This window comes from Alnus glutinosa, chromosome 5, assembly GCF_958979055.1.
Source record: "Alnus glutinosa chromosome 5, dhAlnGlut1.1, whole genome shotgun sequence".
Lineage (NCBI taxonomy): Eukaryota > Viridiplantae > Streptophyta > Magnoliopsida > Fagales > Betulaceae > Alnus > Alnus glutinosa.
In genome coordinates, this window is record NC_084890.1 from 25,175,115 (window position 1) to 25,197,339 (window position 22,225).

At 37.7% G+C, this 22,225-nt stretch overlaps 1 protein-coding gene across 3 annotated transcripts; it reads right to left on the reverse strand.

Moving 5' to 3' along the window:
* Positions 1-2,677: 2,677 nt before the first annotated feature.
* On the reverse strand, positions 2,678-20,349 carry LOC133868088 (beta-amyrin synthase 2-like). Of its 3 annotated transcripts, XM_062304911.1 has the most exons (18): positions 20,083-20,348; positions 14,484-14,669; positions 13,993-14,082; positions 13,724-13,912; positions 13,369-13,453; positions 11,775-11,941; positions 11,333-11,521; positions 11,120-11,230; positions 10,770-10,889; positions 10,217-10,339; positions 10,028-10,126; positions 8,493-8,549; positions 8,031-8,077; positions 5,420-5,563; positions 5,146-5,323; positions 3,845-3,919; positions 3,653-3,736; positions 2,680-2,969 (listed from the first exon to the last, which is right to left on the reverse strand). In XM_062304911.1, the coding sequence occupies exons 1-18, from the start codon at positions 20,281-20,283 to the stop codon at positions 2,847-2,849; spliced, it is 2,268 nt and encodes a 755-aa protein (XP_062160895.1). In that variant the 5' UTR covers positions 20,284-20,348; the 3' UTR covers positions 2,680-2,846. The 3 variants fall into 3 exon arrangements, with proteins under 3 accessions (XP_062160897.1, XP_062160896.1, XP_062160895.1); XM_062304912.1 differs by lacking the exon at positions 10,028-10,126 and having other exon boundaries at positions 2,679-2,969; positions 20,083-20,349; XM_062304913.1 differs by lacking the exons at positions 8,493-8,549; positions 10,028-10,126 and having other exon boundaries at positions 2,678-2,969; positions 20,083-20,349.
* Positions 20,350-22,225: the final 1,876 nt, after the last annotated feature.

A 22,225-nucleotide genomic window follows, 5' to 3' on the forward strand; every position in this document is an offset into this window, starting at 1 on the left:
TGGTTATGGTGTGTGTTTTTATCACAAACATTGGAACACAATTGGAGCAGAGGTTCAACAAGCTGTCCTGAATTTCCTTAATAATGGTATTTTTGACCCCTCGATCAATTATACTTATGTAGCTTTGATTCCCAAAACATCATCTTCCTCTAGTGTTTGTGATTATCGTCCTATTAGCCTTTGCAATGTCTTATATAAAATCATTGCAAAGATACTTGCCAATAGGCTTAAACAGGTGTTGCCCTCGATCATATCTCAGCACCAAAGTGCCTTCCTACCATGTAGACTGATAATTGACAATATCCTAGTTGCTTACGAAGCATTCCACATTATGGACTCTAGGTTGCAGGGGAAGAAAGGTTTTATGGCCATAAAACTTGACATGAGTAAGGTATACAACAAAGTTGAGTGGTTATTTCTTGAAGAAATCATGTGCAAATTGGGCTTTGTAGAGCAATGGATTGAATTGCTCATCATTTGTGTTAGATCACCAACCTACTCAATCCTTATTAATGGGAACCCTCTTGGGTTGCAGGAGAAGAAAGGTTTTATGGCCATAAAACTCGACATGAGCAAGGCATACGACAAAGTTGAGTGGTTATTTCTTGAAGAAATCATGCGCAAACTGGGCTTCGCAAAGCAATGAATTGAATTGCTCATCATTTGTGTCAGATCGCCGACCTACACAGTCCTTATTAATGGGAACTCTCTAGGTCTTATTTCTCCAACTAGAGGACTAAGGCAAGTGGATTCTTTGTCCCCTTACTTATTCCTTCTGTGTGCGGAGGGCTTGAGTTCCCTTTTGTTGCAGGCAGTATTACAAGGGTGCCTATTTTCGCGAGAGATTTCTAGCTGAGCCACTTGTTTTTTGCCGACAACAACCTTCTCTTTTGTCGTGCTAACATTGTAGAATGGGGAAAGATACAACAATTGCAGCATATCTATGAACTAGCTACGGGGCAGAAGTTGAACACTGCAAAAACCTCCATTTTTTTTTTTAGTCGAAATACTAGGAGGGAATTTAGAGATCATATCAGCTCCATAGTAGGGATTTCAGCTATGGCTAGTCATGAGAAATACTTGGGACTTCCAGCTTTAGTGGGGATGTTCCAAAAACTAAACCTTTGCGGGCATATAGGGGTGAGTTTGCCAAAAATTGGATGGTTGGAAGGAAAAATTCCTTTCCCAAGCAGACAAGGAAATTCTCATAAAAGCTGTCATCCAAGCCATCTCCACGTATGGTATGAGTGTCTTCCGTTTGCCGAAGACATTGTTCAACAATCTAAATTCTTTGATGAACAAATTCTGGTGGGGTTCACATCAAAATGCTAAAAAGAATTTAATGGATGAGTTGGGCAAAGATGGGATGACTAAAGCATAGTGGAGGGATGGGGTTCCGGGATTTGGAAGTTTTTAATTTTGCACTTCTTGCCAAACAAGGATGGCGGATCATCCAATTTCCCGATTCTTTGGTGGCAAAGATAATCCAAATGGAACTTTTTTGTGTGCTCAAGTGGGAAGGTGGCCTTCATATGCATGGAGGAGCATTTGTAAAGCCCGGAAGGTATTAGAGGAGGGTCTTGTTTGGAGAGTGGGGAACGGAGAGCAGATTCATATATATATATGAGCAGATTCAATCTCCGGTTAGAGTTTTGGCCTCTAATGCAAGAGTCTCGGCCCTCATTGACTCCAACATAGGTTGGTGGAATTTCCAGCTTATTCGATCTATCTTCAACCCGGTTGAAGCCGAAAACATATGCAGTATGGTGCTTAGCCCACACAGACAACCGGACAAAATGGTATGGATGGGCTCTACTAATGGCTTATTCTTGGTCAAAAGTGCCTATCGCATGGAGAAGACAAGAAGGGAACAACAGGCTGGCGAGTGCACAACTGCCCTGGACCTACGTGACACTTGGAAGGCTTTATGGCACATACCGGTTCCAGCAGTGGTAACAAACTTCACTTGGAAGGTTTGTCACAACCTGCTCCCTACCAAAGATAATCTTTACAAAAAGAATATCGTCCAAGACCCCTTATATATGTTCTTTATGTCAAGGTGTCTCCGAGTCCATTGATCACATATTGTGGAGCTGTCCCTCTTCGATGGCTGTTTGGCAGGAGGGCAGTAGACGGGTCCAGAAACTGGCTATCATGGTGAGTGATGCAGCAGTTGATGGAAAAGCTAGATGAAGAGGAATTTATACTGGCGATCACAGTGGCTCCGCTGCTTTGGTTACGACGGAACACTCATGTTTTTGGGGGAGACTTCACTGCCCCTTCTCATTTGGTCAGTCGGTAGACAACTTCAAGCTAGCCAACCAGTTCAGTGAAAGAATGACAGGGGGACTGGTGCCACAAGGCCAAAGGTGCACGAAGCCTCCTACTGGGATAATGAAACTAAACTGGGATGCAGCTTTGGATAGGAAAAATAACAAGATGGGAGTGGAAGCGATCGTGCAGGACAGTTCAGGAGAAGTCCTAGCAGCTTTATCCACGGTATAGTCCCTTTTATTAATGATTCTGATGTTGCAGAGGCTGTGGCTGCATGGAAGGCTATGACATTTTGCTGTGAAATGGGATTTCAGCTTATGATTTTTGAAGGAGACTCTTTGAATATGGTCAATGCGCTGCGACAGGAAGCTCCTTACTGGAATATGTTTGGCCAGTTAATTAAAGATACTAAGATAAGGATACATAGTTTGCAGACATATGAAGTAAGACACTCGGCGGGATGCTAACAAAGCAGCCCACCGACTAGCCAAGTTAGCTATGTTGCAATTTTTAGATCAAGTTTGGTTGAAAGAATGTCCTTCCTTCATCTATAATCCACAAAATATATAGTTTTAAAGGGATTTGGTGGGCAGTGAAACATGATTACGATATTCCGCAAGTGCCCACATCGGGAAAGTATTCCTAAAAAGTGCATAGTGCAACATGCAATTCTTCAGAACGGCTCCGACGAGTTCCTGCCACAAATAAGCAGTAAAAAAAATTGATTATGTATTAAATATTTTTCACATTTTTTAATGTTTGATGCATTTAAAAATTAAATATTCGTCAATAGAAACTATTTAAAAAGACAATGGAAAATAAAAGGTTTAAGGCGAAAAATACACCCCGCCCCTCTTTTTAATTTTTTTATGACCACGGCTTTTTCCCAAAAACATCTAAAATGCAAGCCGTTTATATATGTGGGTGTATGTGTGCACGATGGTGTTGCTATCTTTTAAGTAAATTAGCAAAACACGAAATCTTTGTTTATAAGCATTAATACATGATAATTTTTTTTATTATTATTTTCTTCATAAAAAATTAATCTATTCAGTCAATAAATTGATTTTTAGTTTTTCTCTGTTTTAGTGAAATAAAATTACTAATTATATGGGTTATATGAAAATATTATGATTTTTAGTGCGAATCAAACAACAGAATATTTTTAAGGATCACTTTCTAAGCATTAACCAAATACCCAGAAAATTGGTAGCTTTTGCAGAGAGCATTTTTCTATTAGAAAACACTTTACGTCGAAACAAACACAGCCTAAGGATACTGCAGTTTGTATTACTAAAAGTCTAAAAGAGCGTTTTCCATCATATACTTTTCCTCTTCCAATTTGTATTTTTAAAAGAAATACAGAATGGTACGGTACCTGTTGAGGGAAATCACCATTCTCCATTTGAGAATTGATCAACAGCTTTGCCGCACGATGAAGAGGAGTAGGGTCTCTCTCTGCCTATTATGACATAAAATTTAAATTTTAAATATTTTTGAAAAACATAAATGGAAAATTAGAATGATTTGGGAATGAGTTAACTACAAAGTGCTTAAATTATGGAGTCACCTGCTGAGCATGAATTAGCCCCATCAAAGCCATCGCAGTTTGCACCAAATTTGTTCCTTCTAGAGGGATATATTCCTGTGAACCACGGACAAAAAAATATATTTATATTTTTGTTTTTGGAGAGGATAAAAGATTCAAATATGAGGATCCGTTTAAGTTTGCGATTTCAAAAAGTGCGATTTAAAATAACGATTTTAAAATGTGCGATTTGAAAAAGCAGATTTTCAACGTTTTCAAATCGCAATTTTTAAAAAAGCAGTTCCCAAATGATCTATGCTCTGCGATTTGGTTTAAAATCGCACTTATTGTCTATAAAATCGCAATCCCAAACGCACCCTGAGTCAAACATTACAACATTGCAAATTTTCCTACAAGAAAAAATACAAGAGGCTTCTTTCAGCATTCAAGACCTCTTTGTAATTGCACCAACTAAATTTAGGGAAAACAAGTGCATAAGAAAGATTATTAGGACATGAAATTTAGGGGAAAATTTACTTACCTCTAAAGTATCGCGGGTTTTGCAATCATAATCTCGAATGATCAAAATTCTCATGTTTCAGCATTTTTTAATTTCAGCCATTTCGTTAGGATTTAAGGTTAAATCACATGGTAAATAGGTGAAATGTCTCTTGTACTCTTGTAAACTTCATAAAATTACAAAGTTACCCTTAATTAAAAAAATTAGAAAGAAAAAACAAACCTAAATATGAAAATTTGAGATTATGATTGTAAAACCATACTTCGGGAGGATAAGTGAAGTTTGTTAAAGTATTGATTAAGTGATTAAATTTTCTCCTACCTATTAGCTTAAACTTTTAGGATAATTGGTGATTTAATATAGTATCAGAGCCAAAGGCCTTGAGTTCAAACCTTGACTCTATCATTTACCCCTCATTTTTCTATGGACAGAAATTTTCTACAAACTAGTTGGTAGAAACTCATGCAAACCAACATTTAAAAGCGACATGTGTCCTTTAAGCTATTAAAAACACATGTGAGAAGCACATGCAATTAAAAAAAACTTGTACTTCTTACATGCAATGGACACATGTAACTATTATAAGTTGATTCATTCATCAAAAAAATTTAAGTTGATTTGTAGGAAATTTATGTACTTTTTCAATTATTTCACATGTTGAGCCTCACATATTAAAAAGGTAATTTGAGCTCACACGTGAGAGAGAGTATTAAAGTATTAATTAAGTAATTAAATTTACCTCTTTCTATCAGCTTAAACTTTTGGGGTAAGTGGTAATTTAACAAAGTTTTCCCTAAAATTTATTTAAGAAAAATAAATTTACCTTGTTTGGGCATGAAAGATAGCTCTCCCCCCAACCGCCATCTTCATTTTGTGTTTTGAGTAGAAATTGTACGCCTTTGCGCATAGCAAGAGAGTTATGATAAGTCTTGCCAGCAGCTTCTACCCCTTCGAGTGCAAACCAAGTTCCATATATGAAGCAAATTCCCCAATTTCCATACCTGCAAATTAGTGCTTTTTTCATGCTTCCTTGTGAAAAAATAGGGAAATGATTCAAACGAATTGAATCTAATAATTAGCCCAACAAATAAACATACCATGAACCATTAGGCATTTGTGTATCTTCAAGGTACTGTACAGCATTTGAGATGAAAATTTCGGTCTCTTTTTTCCTGTGCCCTGGATATAATTTCTTGAACAAAACTATTGCCTGTATTGCTGATGAAGTGCACTCAACATACCTAAATCACCAACTTTTCAGTCCTTAAGAAACTTACAACATAAAGAATTGTTAGAAAGAAAAGGTGCAAAGTCTTACTCATGCTTCCATCAAGAAGCATCTCAGAGAATATATTGCTGGCTAAGGAATTAATAAGAAATTATCATAAGAAATGTCAGCTAACCTAGATGCACTCTCAAAGTTTACCTTATGAGGGCATATGATTTGGTAAATTGGGATTTTTTGACTCATCTTCTATCTTGCTTTGGTTTTCCTGCTAAATTCATCAACTGGACTAGAGAATGTATCACCTCTTCTAGATTTTTCATTGCATTAAATGAATCCTTAGCAGGGTATTGCGAAGGGAGGAAGGGGTTGCGTCAAGGAGATTCTTTGTCTCCATATTTGTTTGTTCTTGCTATGGAGGTTTTTTCAAAGCAGATGGAAGAATATGTTGTTAAGAGAGCAGATTTCAAATTTCATTATAGATGTTCAAAGATGAGACTAACCCACTTGTACTTTGCAGATGATTTGTTAATCTTCTAGGAAGCAAGCTTAATATCTGTTAATGTCATTAAACAAGTGCTAAGTGAATTTGAAGATTTGACGAGGCTTAAAGCCAACCCAGATAAAAGTGTTAAATCACCACTTATTTAAAAAACTTAGCCTGATAGGAAGAGGTAAATTTAATCATTTAATTAATACTTTAACACTCTCCCTCACGTGTGGGCTCAAACTCTCTTTTAATAGGTGAGGCACAACACGTGAAATATTTTAATTAAAATGGGGGTGAATTGACGAAGACAGAGTTCGAACTCAGGATCTTTACTCTGATACTATGTTAAATCATCACTTATCTCAAAAGCTTAAGCTTATAAGAAGAGGTAGATTTAATCATTTAATCAATACTTTAACAAAAAAAACACCTTATTTTGTGCTAGGGCTTCGGACATGGTAAAGACTTAGATGCTGACTAGTTTGTAGATGAAGCAAGGTCGCTTTCCAGTCCGATATCTAGGAGTTCCCTTGATTTCCACTAGACTCGGTGCTGCTAATTGTTCAGTTTTGTAGGAAAAAATCATGGGGAGAATTAATTCCTGGATTTCTAAGAAACTCTCTTTTGCGGGTAGGCTACAGTTGCTGAATTCCATCCTTTACAATATCCAAGTGTATTGGACTGGGATATTTATCTTACCTAAGAAGATAATTAAAGCAATTGAACAAAAGTTTAACAGGTTTCTTTGGAATGAGAAGGATTAAGGGGCAGCTAAAGCTAAGTTGGCTTCGAATTCCTTGTGCTTTCCGAAGAGAGAAGGGGGTTTGGGGTTAAAGAAGATAGAAGAATGGAATCATGCTTCAATTATGCGGCACATTTGGAATATTTTTACTAAGGCAGGATCTATATGGGTTGCTTGGATAAAGGAGTATATTTTAAGAGGGAAGAGCTTTTGGAAGATTGGAATCCCCCCAAAATAGCACTTGGAGTTGGAGGGAAATTTTAAAATTGAGGGATAGTGCTAGAAACTTTATAAAGTTTAAAGTAGGGATGAGAATGATATTCTCATGTGATTAGACTGGTGGCATCCTGCAGGTATTCTCTTTGAGAAGTATGGATTTCGTGAGATTGTTTGACTACAGGAGACAGATTGGTTAAATGGGGATATAAAGGAGAACCTATCTGTGTTTTCTGTAGAAATGGTATTGAAAGCAAAGAAAATTTGTTTTTCAAATGTAGTTTCTGTGCAAGAATTTGGTGGGAAGGTATGAATAGATGTAATGTTCTTGATCCTCCAGATGATTGGGATGAGCTGGTAAAGCTAGGAAAGTAGAAATGAAAAAAGAAATCTCAACATGCTAACATATGTAGACTGGTGCTGAGTGCTACAGTGTACAATATATGGAGGAACCGAAATGAATTCAAGTGTGGCAATCACCCTAAAACAGAGGAGCAAGCGTTGCAGAAAATTTGTTGGGAAGTTCAAACTCAAATGCTGAGGGAAGGCAGATTTAAGAACACGGAGAATGTTGTAATCTGCAGAAATTGGAGTACAAATGAAGAGGTTCGGGTTTGAATGGTGTAGATGTTGAAGAGCTTCATTGTTTTTCTGCAGAATAGTAGGAAAATTATGCAGTAGGTTGTGAAGGTTTCTTTTGGCCGATTGGTTGCTATAGCTTGTGGCGATATAGCTGGTCCTGCTGCTGTATGTTGAAGCACTGGTAGTTTTAAGTAATGTCGGTGACGTGGTTTCTGTAGTTTGTTGAATCTCTGTAGCTGTTTCGCATAGAGCGCTGTTGCTGTATGTTTTATTACTGGTAAATGGTTGTATAGGGGGTTTTGGGGATATTAGTTTAGTTTGGCTTTGCTACTATGTGTAGTCTCTTTGTATGGTTTAGCTGTTTTGCTGAATTTGTTGTAATTGTTTGGTTGTTATGTATATTCAAAAAAAAAAAAGAAGAAGAAGAAGAAGAAGAAAAGAAAAAAGTCTTACTCATGCTCAGTGACAATGTCCTCAACAAATTCTGCAGGATTAACCAGCTGAAAAAAGAAAAAAAAGAAAAAAAAAAAAGAGAAGAACAAAGTAACAAAGAAAGAGAACACATTTGGTCAATCATTGCTAAAGATGCTGTCAAAAGAATAATATTGTAAAATATTTACACTAGGACTCTATGTGATGAAAGCATCTATCAAAGCTAAAATGGAAATTAAAGCAGGAGGGAAAAGGAAATATGGATACTTTCAGAGTCCTCGAGATGCAGTGAAAAAGAAAAAGAAAAAGAAAGAAGCTTTTAGAGCTCGTGGAATGATTATGTGTTGGTTTGAATGATTATTGCTCTTATCCTTCACAAATTTTGAATGCTCATAGTGAGATTTTGCAGAGTAAGCATTGCATTATCAGACTGTGTGGTGTAGATGGCTTCCACTGGCTCTAACAATATATTGAAGCATTTACCTCTAACCACGATGCCCCACCTGCTGGCTCCCAGCCTGTCACGCCACCGTTTTTACTCTGCAATAATTCATGAGATGGAGCCTCTAACAATAATATACTTCAAGAAGAAAGCAAACAAAAGTCTATCACCTTCCCAAATGGAATTAACGATCATGTAGATAGAAAATATTTAATCATGTGGATGGCCGTCGCACCGTCGTGCATGGGTTTTGGTTCTTTTGCATCATGGGGTGTAGATCTACTGTGTTTGGGTTCCTACCAGTGCAGGTGCTTCACCAGAGGCCTCGCCGTCGAATTCCGGCGTTCCCCGACATTAGCGCTGCTGCAGGTAGCCATCACGCGCCGTCCCGGCGCGCGTGACTGAGGGAGTTTTTTTGAAGATTGGGAGTAAGATCTACGATGTTGGAAACCTCTTCACCGCACACGCGCCTCTCCGGAACCCCTTCTGGCTGGTTCCGCGCCGTCCGACGGGTTTTCCGGCAGATTCAGAGTCTTGCCGGAGCGATGGCATCACGCACCGCCGCACGTGGTTCAATGCGCCTGTGCGCGTGGCGGCACGAGCCACCGCCTATAGTTTTTTTTTTTCCTTGTAACTGTTGCTTTTCTTTTGTATTTCGGGTTTGTTTTATATTTTGGGTTTGTTTTTCAGTTGTATTTTGGGTTTGTTTTGTATTTAGGTTGTTTTTCTACTGTTTTTTGGTTTTGTGGGAGGGCTATTCGGTTTCCTCGTGGGTTTTGAGGGTTTGTTCGGTTAGGGTGCTTTTGGGCAGCTTTGGCTGTTCCTTGTGGGCAAATTTGGGTGTTCCTTGTGGGTTATAGGGTTAGGTAGGTTGTGGCTGCTTCTTGTGGGTTTAAGGATTGGTCTTTGTGTTTAGAGTTTCATTGTATTACGGGGGGTTACTTTGTTTCTTGAGTTTTATTGTATTATGGGGGATTCTATTGTATCTTGGGTGTTTGATGGGGGGTTACTATATTGTATCTTGGGTTTTATTGTATTATGAGGGTTACTTTGTATCTTGGGTGTTTGATGGGAGGTTTCTATTGTTTCTTAGGTGTTTGTTGGGGGCTTTTTTGGTATTTTGAGTTTCATGTGGGTTTTGGGTGATGTGGGTATGTAGTTTCTTGTGGGTTTTCTTGAGTTTTTCTTATGAGCTAGCTGAGTTGCTCTTGTGTATACTTCATGTATACTTAGGGGCGCCTTACGCTTTTTTAATGAAATTTTCGTACTTATCAAAAATATATATATATATATATATATATTAAATCATGTGTGTGTGCAAACTCCTTAATTAGGGAGGCCTAAATTAGAGGTGTCAATTCGGGTTCGCGTGTCGGGTTCAGGTCATGGCAAAATATAAATATAAGACTAGATAGGCCAACCTTACCCCGTCCCATTTAATTAAACGAGTAAAACCCCTCAACCTTAACCTTCTAATTTTGCATTGGGTTTGTGGGTTATGTCAACAATTATCTGTCATTATGTCACTTGTCAAAATAACCTCAAATACTCAGTCGCAATGCAGTCAAATTCTTACTTGCAGAGAAAGTATGACATTGACCGAATCGTAGAACCGGTCAGGATCCATTTTCTCACCAACAATTTCTGATGGAAGCATAGATAGCAACAAACAACACTGAAATAAAAGAGAGTTCAATAAGCAATGCCTTTAAATGTGGATGAGGTTCAAGTCTTAAACAAATTCTAGTAGAACATAATTAGTTACCTTTAAACCTTCTGCAGTGCAATCACAAACTTGCCAACCTTGATCTTGTTCAGAGAAAGTCCATGCCCCTTTAGAAATGTGACGAAACATGCTTTTGAAGTCGCCAGAAGGATTATCCTTGACCTTACCAAATTTAAGGTGGATTAACAATCAAGGTAAATTGGAAATAAAAAGGACCTATGTTAAATCACTATTTATCCTAAAAGCTTAAGCGGATAATAATATGTAAATTTATTCATTTAATCAATACTTTAGCACTCCCCCTCACGTGTGAGTTCAAACTCCCTTTTAATTGGTGAGGCCCAACACGTAAAATATTTAATTAAAATGGGAGGTGAATAACAAAGATATGGTTCGAATTCAAGACCTCTGTTCTGATACCATGTTAAATCACCAGTTATCCCAAAAGTTTAAGCAGATAGGAAGAGGTAAATTTAATCATTTAATCAATACTTTAATAATCAAGTAAAAGCAAACTTGATGGTTAAAGTGAAGATCAGACGTTTAGGCATATAGATACATATGTATGTATTTAAATGATTATGTGAAAAACCTGGGATTTCTTTAAGAAGTCGTGTCCTTTCATTAGTGTTTGTCCAATTTCATCACTGAGATCAATAGCAAGCAAAGCTTGGATGGAAAAACTAGCATCCCAAACCTGGCCAGCAGTATTCTGCATATGTACAAACAGGAAGCAAGAAACTTTGGAACGCAACTCATTATTTAGTAAACTATTATATAATTGTTATACAATTGGGATGATGAGACAATGAAAATCAATCATTAGGGCTTTTTTTTTTCTTTTTTTTTTTTCTTTTTTTGTTTAAAAATAAAAAAATAAAAAAAAAATAAAAACTGTAATTTCACAAGATTCTATGATAGTTGTGAATAATATACACTAACCATCTTCATTCCATCTTCTGCAATCCATAAGAAATCATGTATCCTAGCAAGATGCTTCTTAAAGTAATCCCCATGTGGATCTTCAACCCAACAAGCGAGCATACATAATGGCTGTTCCAATGAAGTGCTATAAGAGTCTCAAAGTTATATATAACTGGATCAAATATCCTTCATAACTCCATCTTCCTTTTATATAAAAATAGTGTTTGTTACCTTTGCCCCCCCTGAAATGGCAAGATACCGACAATTCTCATCTTCGTAATGAATGTGTTGCATCGCTACTTGAAGAGCCTTATTTCTCAACTTGTTAAAAGGCCAACAAGTAAAAACAGGCTCAATGAGTATGTAAAGACTATCCCAAACTAAATCTTTCATCCAACTATGAGAATAATAGCGATCCTCCTACATACATAAACAATTTCACAATCATTTTCTTGTAGATAATTAAGTTTTTAAAGATAATGAATATGTTCTATAATGGTATGCAAAGCTTTCCTAACGAGCAAGAAAAATCAAGATGTTACAATCCTAAGTGCCCCACATCAATTATGTACAATCTTAACAACGTGTATATAAGCTCTTGAGCACTTTCTCCTTACAAGCCGGTTTTCAAGGGTGAGTTCTACTAAAGGATCGTAACAGAAGATGAACTCACCTTCGCACATAAGTGGCGTGCTCTCCACCAATTAATATTGTCGTAAGGTTGAATGTAGAGCTCTTCTCTCAATTGTAAAATGAGAGGTGTTATAGGGCCAACAAACCTCTTCCCGTACAAGTATGACATAGGAAAATAAGGTATCCGAAGAAGGCAGCACAATTTTGCTGCATATATGGGATATGAAATAAGAAATTAAGTGAATGCTAACAATCGGAAAGGCTATTTTAGTATGAGCCAATTTCCAATACCAAAATGGGGAAAGTAAAAGCTTGCCAGTTCTTGGTGCATTTTGATATTAGTAATGTTTGATTAAATGGGGTAATTTTTTATATTTAATTATTATCAATTTAACCAACACTAATGCAAAAAATCTCTCTCTCTCTCTCTCTCTCTCTCTCTCTCTCTATTTTTTAGAGAGAGAAGCTCTCCACCCTTTTTTCAAAATCTTCTGCTTCCCCCCTCTTTCTCCTCCTTCTGTGGCTGTTCCAGGGGAGGAGGGAAGAGCTTTGTCTCTTCCCCTCTTCCCTCCTCCCTTCCTCTTCTCTTCTTTTCTCACGTCTTCTTCTTTTTCCCTCTGCCTCTCTCGGTTCTTAGGGTTTATCTATTTCTTGGGTGTAGTTCTCGATGGTTGGGTCTTCTCCAGCTCGTTCCGGTCTCTTTTGTCGACGCAGTTTCCGTGGTTGGCCGCTGCGCTGTCGTGCGTGGGTTTTGGTTCTTTTGCATCATAGGTTGTAGATCTACTGTGTTTGGGTCCTCCTACCAGTTCACGTGCTTCATCGGTGGTTTCACTGTCATGGTCCGGCTTTCCCTGTCGTTGGCGTTGCTACAGGTGGACGCCACGCGCCATCCCGGCACATGTGGCCGAGGGAGTTTTTTGAAGTTTTTTGGGGACCTCTTTGCCGCGCATGCGCCCCTCCGGAGGCTTTTCCAGCAGATTCCGTGATGTCCGACAATTTTTCCAGCTGGTTTAGTGCCGCACTAGCGACAGTAGCGCCACCTGCCAGCGCACGTGATGTCACGCTCCACCGACTGTAGTTTTTTTCTTTTTTCTTGGCTGTACCTGTGGCTTTTCTTTTGTATTTGGGGTTTGATTTGTATTTTGGGTTTGCTTTTCAGATGTAATTCGGGCTTTTTTGTATTTTTGGGTTTGTTTTTCTGTTGGGATTGGGTGCTTTTGGGCAGATTTGGGTGAATATTGGGGGGCTTTTTTGGTTTTTTGGGCTTTGGGTTTCTTGCTGTTTTGGGTGTTGTGGGCATGCAGGTTTTAGGGTTGGTCCTTATGGGTTTGTTTGGGTTTTTCTTTTTATGGGTCAGCTTTGGTTGTTCCTGTGTATACTTTTGGTATACTTAGGGGTGTCTTATGCTTATATATAAAGTTTTCTTACTTATCAAAAAAAAAAAGAAAAAAAATAAAATTAACCAACACTAGTAGTAACAAATGTGTCAAAGAAAGGTAGGCACCCAATTTCATGTAAATGTTTGAAAGTTTTAATTTATCTTTAACCAACTTCTTCAGCTTGTTAGCCTATTAATGAAATAGATATGATGCTAGGAACTAAGAAATCCGGAAAGAAAAGGAAACGGTGCAAACCAGGATCAATTGGAAGAAATGGATGAAATATCCAAAACTCTGGGGGAATCGGATTGCATCCATACCATTCGTAGACACCAAGTATCTGCAGCAAAATGAATTGCCATTATGAGCCAATACTACTAATTAACTGCTTGACTCAGGAAAACATTAAAAAAAAAAAAAAAAAAAAGAGTTTTAGATACAAGAAATGCTACATGTTCTTCCAAACGCTTAATGTGGCAGTGGAAATCATGATTAGATTTTAGACAGATGAATGTGTATATGATATATCACTATTGATTTCTAGTGCCACATTAAAAAGTAAGAACTCTGAAATACATGTAGCATTTCTCGAACAGAAATTGTATTGTACCGAAAGCCAAATCTTTCCCCAAGATGGTATAAGGGTTACACCACCATGGTCGAGAATCCACTTCCGCGCCCTTGCACAAGCATCACCATCAACTTCTTCTCCAAGAATACGCATACAAACGTAGTGGAAAGTTGTGCAATACATATTGCTGTGACTCTCTATGTGTAGTCCCCACCCACCATCTTCGTTCTGTAACTTAGAAAATCAATTAGCAAGCCTTTAATTAAATAATTCATCTTAAAAATCATATAAGAATATAATGTATGTACCTGATGATTGTATATATATCGAAGGACTTCTTTACGATGTTCTGCAGTGAATGTAGTAGTAAGATGCCCTGTAATGTATAGACACATGATCTGCATTTTTTGTTTTTTTACCAAAAGATTGACAGCAGTTAGAAATTGCATCAACTAGATAAACGCCATGTCAATTGCAGTCTAAAATATTTACGACTTATCCAATTGAATGTTTTGGTTGGAATAAATGAACCTAGTTTTGTTTTTTTGGCGAAGAGGAAGGGTTTGTTTGGATTTGCAATTTTAAAATAGTGATTTTAAAATGTGCGATTTGAAAATATGATTTTTAAAAATGCACCTTAGTGTTTGGCAAAATCACAGTATGACCTTCAAAATTATAGTTTAGTCTTTAAAATTGTGTATTTTCAAAAAAAGTAGAGAGAGAGAGAGAGAGAGAGTTCTCCAATGTCCAATTAAGAGATGTTGATCAATGCTGAATAACAGAGATGAAGAGAACTCACAAAGGGAGGAAGGGCAAATAATACGCCAGAAATTTCAGCAGGCCAATGGCCGTCGCTGGCCTGCAAAGCTGAAAAGAAGTGGGCTGCCCTCCTCAACGTGGTTGTGGCAGTTTCATATGTAATTTCCTCACCCTCCTTAACCTTCACTTGGGGAATTGTTTGTTTGAAATTTTTCTCTCTTAAAATCTGCATTAAATCATAGAAAATGAATCAAAAAGGACATATTTTGAGGAACAAATTTAGAATAGTGACTTTTGTTTCATTTATTCCTAATTATAGAAACATGGTGGTCAAGAATCAACCAAAATACTCTTTCTTTCCTTGAACAATCTGGCAAGGAATCGATTAGGAGTTGTAACTACTAACTAGCACAAAAATCATAAGTTCAATTGAGTTACAAGTTTCAAAAAGAGCTTCTAGCTAGTATAATGTCTCTTGGCACAGCATTTTCTACAAGCAATTATTGAAGGATGTGTAAGACAATAGAGGTGTAGACAATGAATGTCATAAAATTATTGAAGGAATTATAAGCGCTTTTTTTTTTTTTTTTAAACACTTTACCCCCTGGGGGCATTTTGGAGACTTCATCCCCTAAAAACCCATGTGTGTGAGTGTGTCACACGTAAAAGGGGTCCAACTTTGGAAGGGGTAAAGTGTATTTTCCCCATCATTTAATTTGAAAAGAATGGTTGAGATTTTAAGAATTCGACAAGATAAAGTGCCCTAAGAACTCTAGAAGATCCTAATCCAACTTGATATCAATATACTTGATGAGAACAAATGAAGATGAAGGGAAAAAGAATTGCTAACGTTAAATATTACATCCACAGCAGGAGAGAGACGTCATTATTGTGTTGGTTTATTGAACAGTAGTGTTTGATTTATTGATGACTTGGAATATAAACATTTGAGGTTTGAATTCATCCAGTATTAAATATAATAAAAGTTGACGAGAATAGGGAAAAGATTCAAACACTTAAACAAAAGGTCAAATAAAAAATAAAAACAAAGAAAAAAAATCTAAAAATAAAAAAAAATTGCCAAATAAGGGTGGTCGAAACCACCCCCATTCGGTAAAGGGGGTGGCCCGAGCCACCACCATTCGGCCGGAAACCACCCCCAAAGGTTTTGGGGGTGGCTAAGCCACCTCCATTTGGCCTGTCTGTGGGTGGCTGACCACCCCTAATTGGCCAAAAAGGGTGGCTCGACCCCCCACCCCACACTTCTTTCTTTTTTCTTTTTTTCCTCAGGGGACCTTTTTTTAAGTTTAGGTCTAAAAAAGTCACATGCGACATATGTGACTAGCTTTCTTTCCAAAGAAACAAAAAAAAATTGATAGAGAGTCGTGGGGGGAGGTTGCCACTTTTAAACATTGGAGTCAAGATCAAAAAGTAGGTCTAACTTCCCGGGCGAGGGAGAGGTAAAGTGTATTTTCCTCTTAAATTATTAATATTTTGTAACCCTATGATGTGAACCAATTAGTACAAAACACAGGAAAAGATAATTGGTTGTTTCGAATGAGCTTGGAACTCCCAAATACATAGAACTGTATTATACTTAATAATATTCAACATACTTTATTCATCAACAAACGTCTTTAAGTAATACAACTGGTAGGAAGCATTGAAAAGTAATTAGATATCTAGCAAGGATAGAATTCTATCACTTGAATAGATCACTATCCTTCTACTACTACGTCTCTCAACCGAGAGTAATATTAACCTACAGTACTACTTCTCTCAAAAGAAACCAATATGAATCAACTTCTATTAGCAAACTCATCCTCTAGACAGAGGACTCTTATTCCCTACGTCTATCATAATCTAAAGCTATCTAGATAAGTTTCTCAACCATCGGGAACACATCATTCCTCCCCGCTAACTTTTTCCTTGTCCTCAAGGGAAAGAGAAGGAAACCTACTCCGAATGGACTCCTAATTCTCCCAAGTTGCTTCAGATGGGGACAGCCCATGCCAATGTACCAGCAACCCGATATTCTTCTTCCTTGTCCGCGTCTCTGGCACAGCTTGAGGTGTAGGTGAGATCTATGCATTCTCATCCATCTCTGGCAGTTGAGCTAACATTACACTCTCCCCTCCTACCTTCTTCTTAAGCAGACTGACATGAAAAACTAGGTGAATCCAAGATTCTTTAGGCAACTCGAGTTCATAAGCAATCAGACTAATCTTCTTAACAATTTTAAAAGGACCACAAAAGCGGGCTAAAAGCTTAGCATTCTTGCGCAGGTATACCAAAATCTGTCGATACAGCCACCCAATCCCCTTCCTCAAACTCTTCCTCTCAGTGTCGAGTGTCATACGTTCGTTTCATCATCCTTGAGTCAACTTGATGTTTTCCTTCAATTCCATCAGCACTTCATCCCTTGCCCTGGGCTGGTTGTCCACTGCATCAACCTTAGCTCTTCCAGGAATATACGTGAGCATTGAAGGGGTTTCGCGTCCATATACCACAGCAAAATGAGTGGTTTTTATGCTAGAGTGTCGGCTGGTGTTGTAGCTGTATTCTGCCCATGCCAATCATTTTCCCCATTCCTTAGGTTGAGCACTAGTGAAACACCTCAAATACATCTCCAAGGTGCAGTTTACTATTTCAGTTTGCCCATCTGTTTGAGGATGGTAGGCATAACTGAAATTGAAGCTTGTTCCATGGAGTTGGAAAAGTTCGGTCCAAAATTGGCTAGTGAAGGTTGGGTCTCTATCACACACAATAGATTTTGGCATGCCGTGGAGCTTGAAAATGTTCTCAAAGAAAATGTTAGCCACACTTACCACGGTGTAGGGGTGACTAATCGCCACGAAGTGCGTTGCGCGCATACTTGGATAATCGGTCCACTACAACGAAGATGGAAGTCTTTCCCTTTGAGCTTGGCAACCCATCAATAAAATCTATCGAAATATCCTCCCAAACTTTTTCCGGAATGGGTAGTGGTTGTAGTAGCCCCTTAGGGGTTAGGTTGTCCACTTTATGGCGCTAACATACTTCACACTCCTTGATGAAGTCTTTGATTCGTTGCTGCATACTTCTCCAATAAAAATTTTCCCGGATTCATTGAAAGGTCTTATGATACCCTTCATGAAAACCTCCATGTGTTTGTTCTATAATGGCCGGAATAAGGGTGGAATTCTCGGGGAGGAATATTCGGTCCTTGTAGAACAAGACCCCTTCTTTAAACTGCCAAGGTCCCAAAGCTTCACCCTCCTTAACCTTTTGGACCAGTTCCTGTAGGTCCCTGTTGTGCTCCACCTCAGCTTTAATTACCTCCAACCAATTAGGAATAGGGTTGGACAAAGCCATGAGTGTTACCCCTGCAGGACACCTCAAATCAGCTTCGGCTGCCTTCTCTTTCAGGATTTTTTCGTCTCTCCTTCACAAGGCATCTGCCACTATATTTTCTCAGCCCTTCTTATATTCGATGGAAAAATCGAATCCCATGAGTTTGTATAGCCATTTTTGTTGAGCCGTGGTTGAGATTTTCTAAGACCAAAGGTGCTTCAAACTGTGTTGGTCAGATCTTACCACAAAATGCCGCCCTAGGAGATACGGGCGCCATTTTTGTACAGACATGACTAGTGCCAACATTTCCTTCTCATATGTGGATAAGAGAAGTTTATTTCCCTGCGATGCTTTGCTCAAGAAAGCTATCGGCCGCCCTTGATGTAGAGCAGCACCAACACCCACCCCGCAGGCATCACATTCTACCACAAACTCCTTGGTAAAATCAGGTAAGGCTAGAACTAGAGCTTGAACCATGGCCTGTTTCAGATTTTTGAAAGCTGCACATTCGAATGAGCAGGGCCGTGATCTTCCCATAATTTTGGATGAAACGCCTACAATACCCCGTGAGCCCCAAGAATCCACGCAGGGCCTTGGGAGTTTCTGGTTTGGGCCATTGTTACATCACTTCCACTTTCTTGGGTCAACTCCTACCCCTACAGTAGATATGGTGTGGCCCAAGTATTGGACTTCTTGTTTTCCAAAGATGCACTTACTCTTTTCAACATAGAGTTGCTGTCGCTCCAAGATTTCAAGAACTGAACCTACATGTTTCATGTGTTGTGCCCAATCTTGGCTATATACCAAGATATCATTAAAAAAAAAAAAACTAGCACGTGCTTGCAAAGGAAATCATGGAATACCTCGTTCATAAGGGATTGGATTGTTGAAGGAGCATTTGTCAATCCAAATGGTATGACGAGAAATTCGTAATGCCTGAGGTGAGTGCGAAATGTCGTCTTCTCAATATCCTTTTTTGTGACAAGCACTTGGTGATACCTAGATCGTAGATCCAACTTGGTAAAAAACCTTGCTCCATGCAATTCGTCTAGTAACTCATCTATCACAGGTATGGGAACTTATCCTTAACAATGATCTTATTAAGTTCGCGATAGTCAACGCACATCCTCCATGTGCCATCGCTTTTCTTGACTAAGAGAATGGGAGACGAATATGGACTATTGGAGGGACGTATGATTCCTCTCCCAAGCATATATTTCACTTGCTCTTCAATCTCTTTCTTCTAGTAAAAGGGGCATCGATAAGGTTTAACACTTACTGGACTAGTGCCAAACTGCAAGAGGATATTGTGCTTGTGGTTTCGTTGAGGGGTCAGCTCCCTGGGGTCCACGAAAATGGACATGTGCTACGCCAGTAACTCCTCCAACTCTTCTTCCTTTATCCCCTTCGTGTTCCTTTTTCCTTCCATTTGGGAAATAATAATAATAAAATATTCATCCAAGGTTTGGCCTTTGGGGTGGTCACTGGTCGAACCACCCCCATCGGCAATGAAGGTGGTTTGTATTAAATCACTACTTATTCCAAAAGTATAAGCTTATAGGAAGAGGTAAATTTAATCATTTAATCAATACTTTAACACTCTCCCTCACGTGTTGGCTCAAATTCCCTTTTAATAGATGAGGCCCAACACATTGAATATTTAATTGAAAACGGGAGGGTAAATAACTGAGATAAAGTTTGAATTTAGGACCTTTGGCTCTGATACCATGTTGAACCACTACTTATTCCAAAAGTTAAAATTTATAGGAAGAGATAAATTTAATCATTTAATTAATACTTTAACAGTTTAGCCACCCCCGACCGGCCATAAGGGAGGCCAAAACCACCCAGGCAAACTAGGTATGGGGATCTCTTCGGCCCGATAAGAAATACATGCTTACATTCCATACATTTTCTCTCCTCTGAAAGCTCAACTCATTGCTGACTTAAGCATCAGAATTATCTCCCACCGGCTCACACCAGCAAGCTCTTTTGCTTACACCCTTTCGTATTGCAGGTTATTTCACCATCTCAATGTTCGCCAACCGGAAACTTCTTCAACAGGAAGCTAGGACGAGTTCAAGTCCCGTCCCTTGCAGTATTTGTCTTTAATCCAGCAGAGCAGTAAATCTGTGCCCAGGATTTACTGCTGTGCCATATGTGTTGAATTTAGTACACAAATTTTGTATCCTAGGATTTATTGCTGTGCCATACGTAATAAAAGGAGCTGTTTTGATTGTGTTTAGTTTTCCACGATTCTACGCCTAAGCAGATAATTGAAAAGAGTGAGAAGAGGATGGCAGTACCTGCATCCGCCATAGGAGATCGCTGCAGGGCTTGATCTTACGGCGGTTCTTGTAATAATTTAGACGGGCCTCTTCAACCTCGGCTCGCTCTTCAGGTGTACCGGCATTTGCGTCAAACTCCCATGTTTGTCTCCCCACGAAGTCGTTTGTGCTGAAGGCAAAAGAGTCATTTCCACGCTCTCCAACCTTCAGCCTCCACATTCTTCTTCGTACACACTACAAGGCTTCTTTAATTGATAGGGATGAAGTTAGGATTTGATTTGGATCGGTAGTAGTTGACTTCAATTTGGATTTAATTAGTTAATTAATCAGGATTATATTATTTAAGATTAGGATTAGAGTTTATTCTAATATTTTAATTATTATCGCTTTAGGTGTTACCTAATCTAATTGTATTCTATTTAAAGAGTGTCTTGTGATTATTAATAAAGGAATAATTGCATCGTTAGCCTCTGTGATATGCCATAATTATTTTTTACTTCCTATGGTTTAAAAAGTGCATGGGAGGTCCCTGTGATATGCAATAATTACAAATCGATCCCTACAGTCAAATTCCGTTAAAAATTTTAACAGATTCTGTCAAATGCCACGTCAGCGCCATGTGTCGCCATCTTATTGGCAACATACGGCGCTGACATGTCCATCTTAATAAAATAATATAAATTTATTAAAAAATAAATAAAAATACTTATTTTTTTGAAAAAAAAAATCAAATTCAAATTCAAAAAATAAAAACAAAAACAAAAAAAAGGCAAAAGGTGGCAAGGGGGATGGGGGTGGCCGCGTGCCACCCCTTGCTGCCAGTTCACTTTCTTTCTTTTTTCTTCTTTTTTTTTTGTTTTTTTTTTTAAAAAAAAAAATTATTTATTTATTAATAAATTTATATTTTTTATGAAGATGGACACGTGTCGCCATCTTATTAGGGACACGTGGCGCTGACGTATAGGGTTAACAGATTCTGTCAAAATGGTGGACGGAAAATCGACCCAGGGAGTAAAACGTAATTATTGCATATCACAGGGACCTCCCATGCACTTTTTAAACCATAGAGAGTGAAAAATAATTATGGCATACCACAGGGACTAACTGTGCAATTATCCCATTAATAAAAGCAATAGAGAAAATATTTTACAAATTGTGGTATATATTCTCCCGTTCTGAGTGAAATTTTGTTGTCTTTTCTACTTGAAAATAGGGAATAGGATCATCTAATGAAACGGATATTATTCATTTAAATGAAATGTTAGAATTTGAAGTTTGTGCTTCAAAAAGTGTATATAAAGTCAATGTTGGCACGTCTTTTAAAATTTAAAATAATGTGAAATCATGTACACCATTAGATACATTAACTTTAAATCCTGACCATAAAATGAATAACATTCATTTCATTTGAAATTGAGAGAATCCGATTCCTGAAAAGTAGCTATTGTGGTATGGCATACTCGAATGGAGCTATCATTTTTTTGCTCAAATAATCCTTTAGAGCACTCACAATGGACTTTTCATATTTAATTTTTCTCTACATTTTTAACAAAAACTACAAAAATGGCCAAAAAACATACTCTTTAGCAAATGTTAAACTTAACATTTGTTAGATTTTCTCTTTAAATATAAAGAGCAAAAAATACAACGTTATAATTTCTTTTAATAATATTTTTTGCAAACCGTGCGAATGTTCTCCATTTTTTTCTAATAAATAAAAACTGCTTTATATGACTATATTATTATGAATGATTAAAAAATAGTATTTATTTAAAGTAGAGAAACATTTATAGCTAGTTTGTTGTTTGATGGTTTAAAAAAGGAATAATGATTGTTGTACACAATCACTCCCCAAAAACCCTTAAAGTAGATTTTGAGAGTTAAATTTAAAAAAATTATGAAGAGATCATTGTGAATGCTCTTAACCAAGTGGCTCTATATCTTACGACACTGCTAAGGCAAATCGCAAACGAATCGCCTATCCTAATTATATGCTTTATTTTTGCATAACTAAGATTAATGAGATTTTTTGGTATTATTTTATTGTACATCTTTTTGGTAAATTTATCATTGAACTTGTGAAAATTAGATGTGATCTCATAGATTTAACGATAAATTTGTACATTTTTTATACAAAAATAAAAGAATAAAATCAAATATT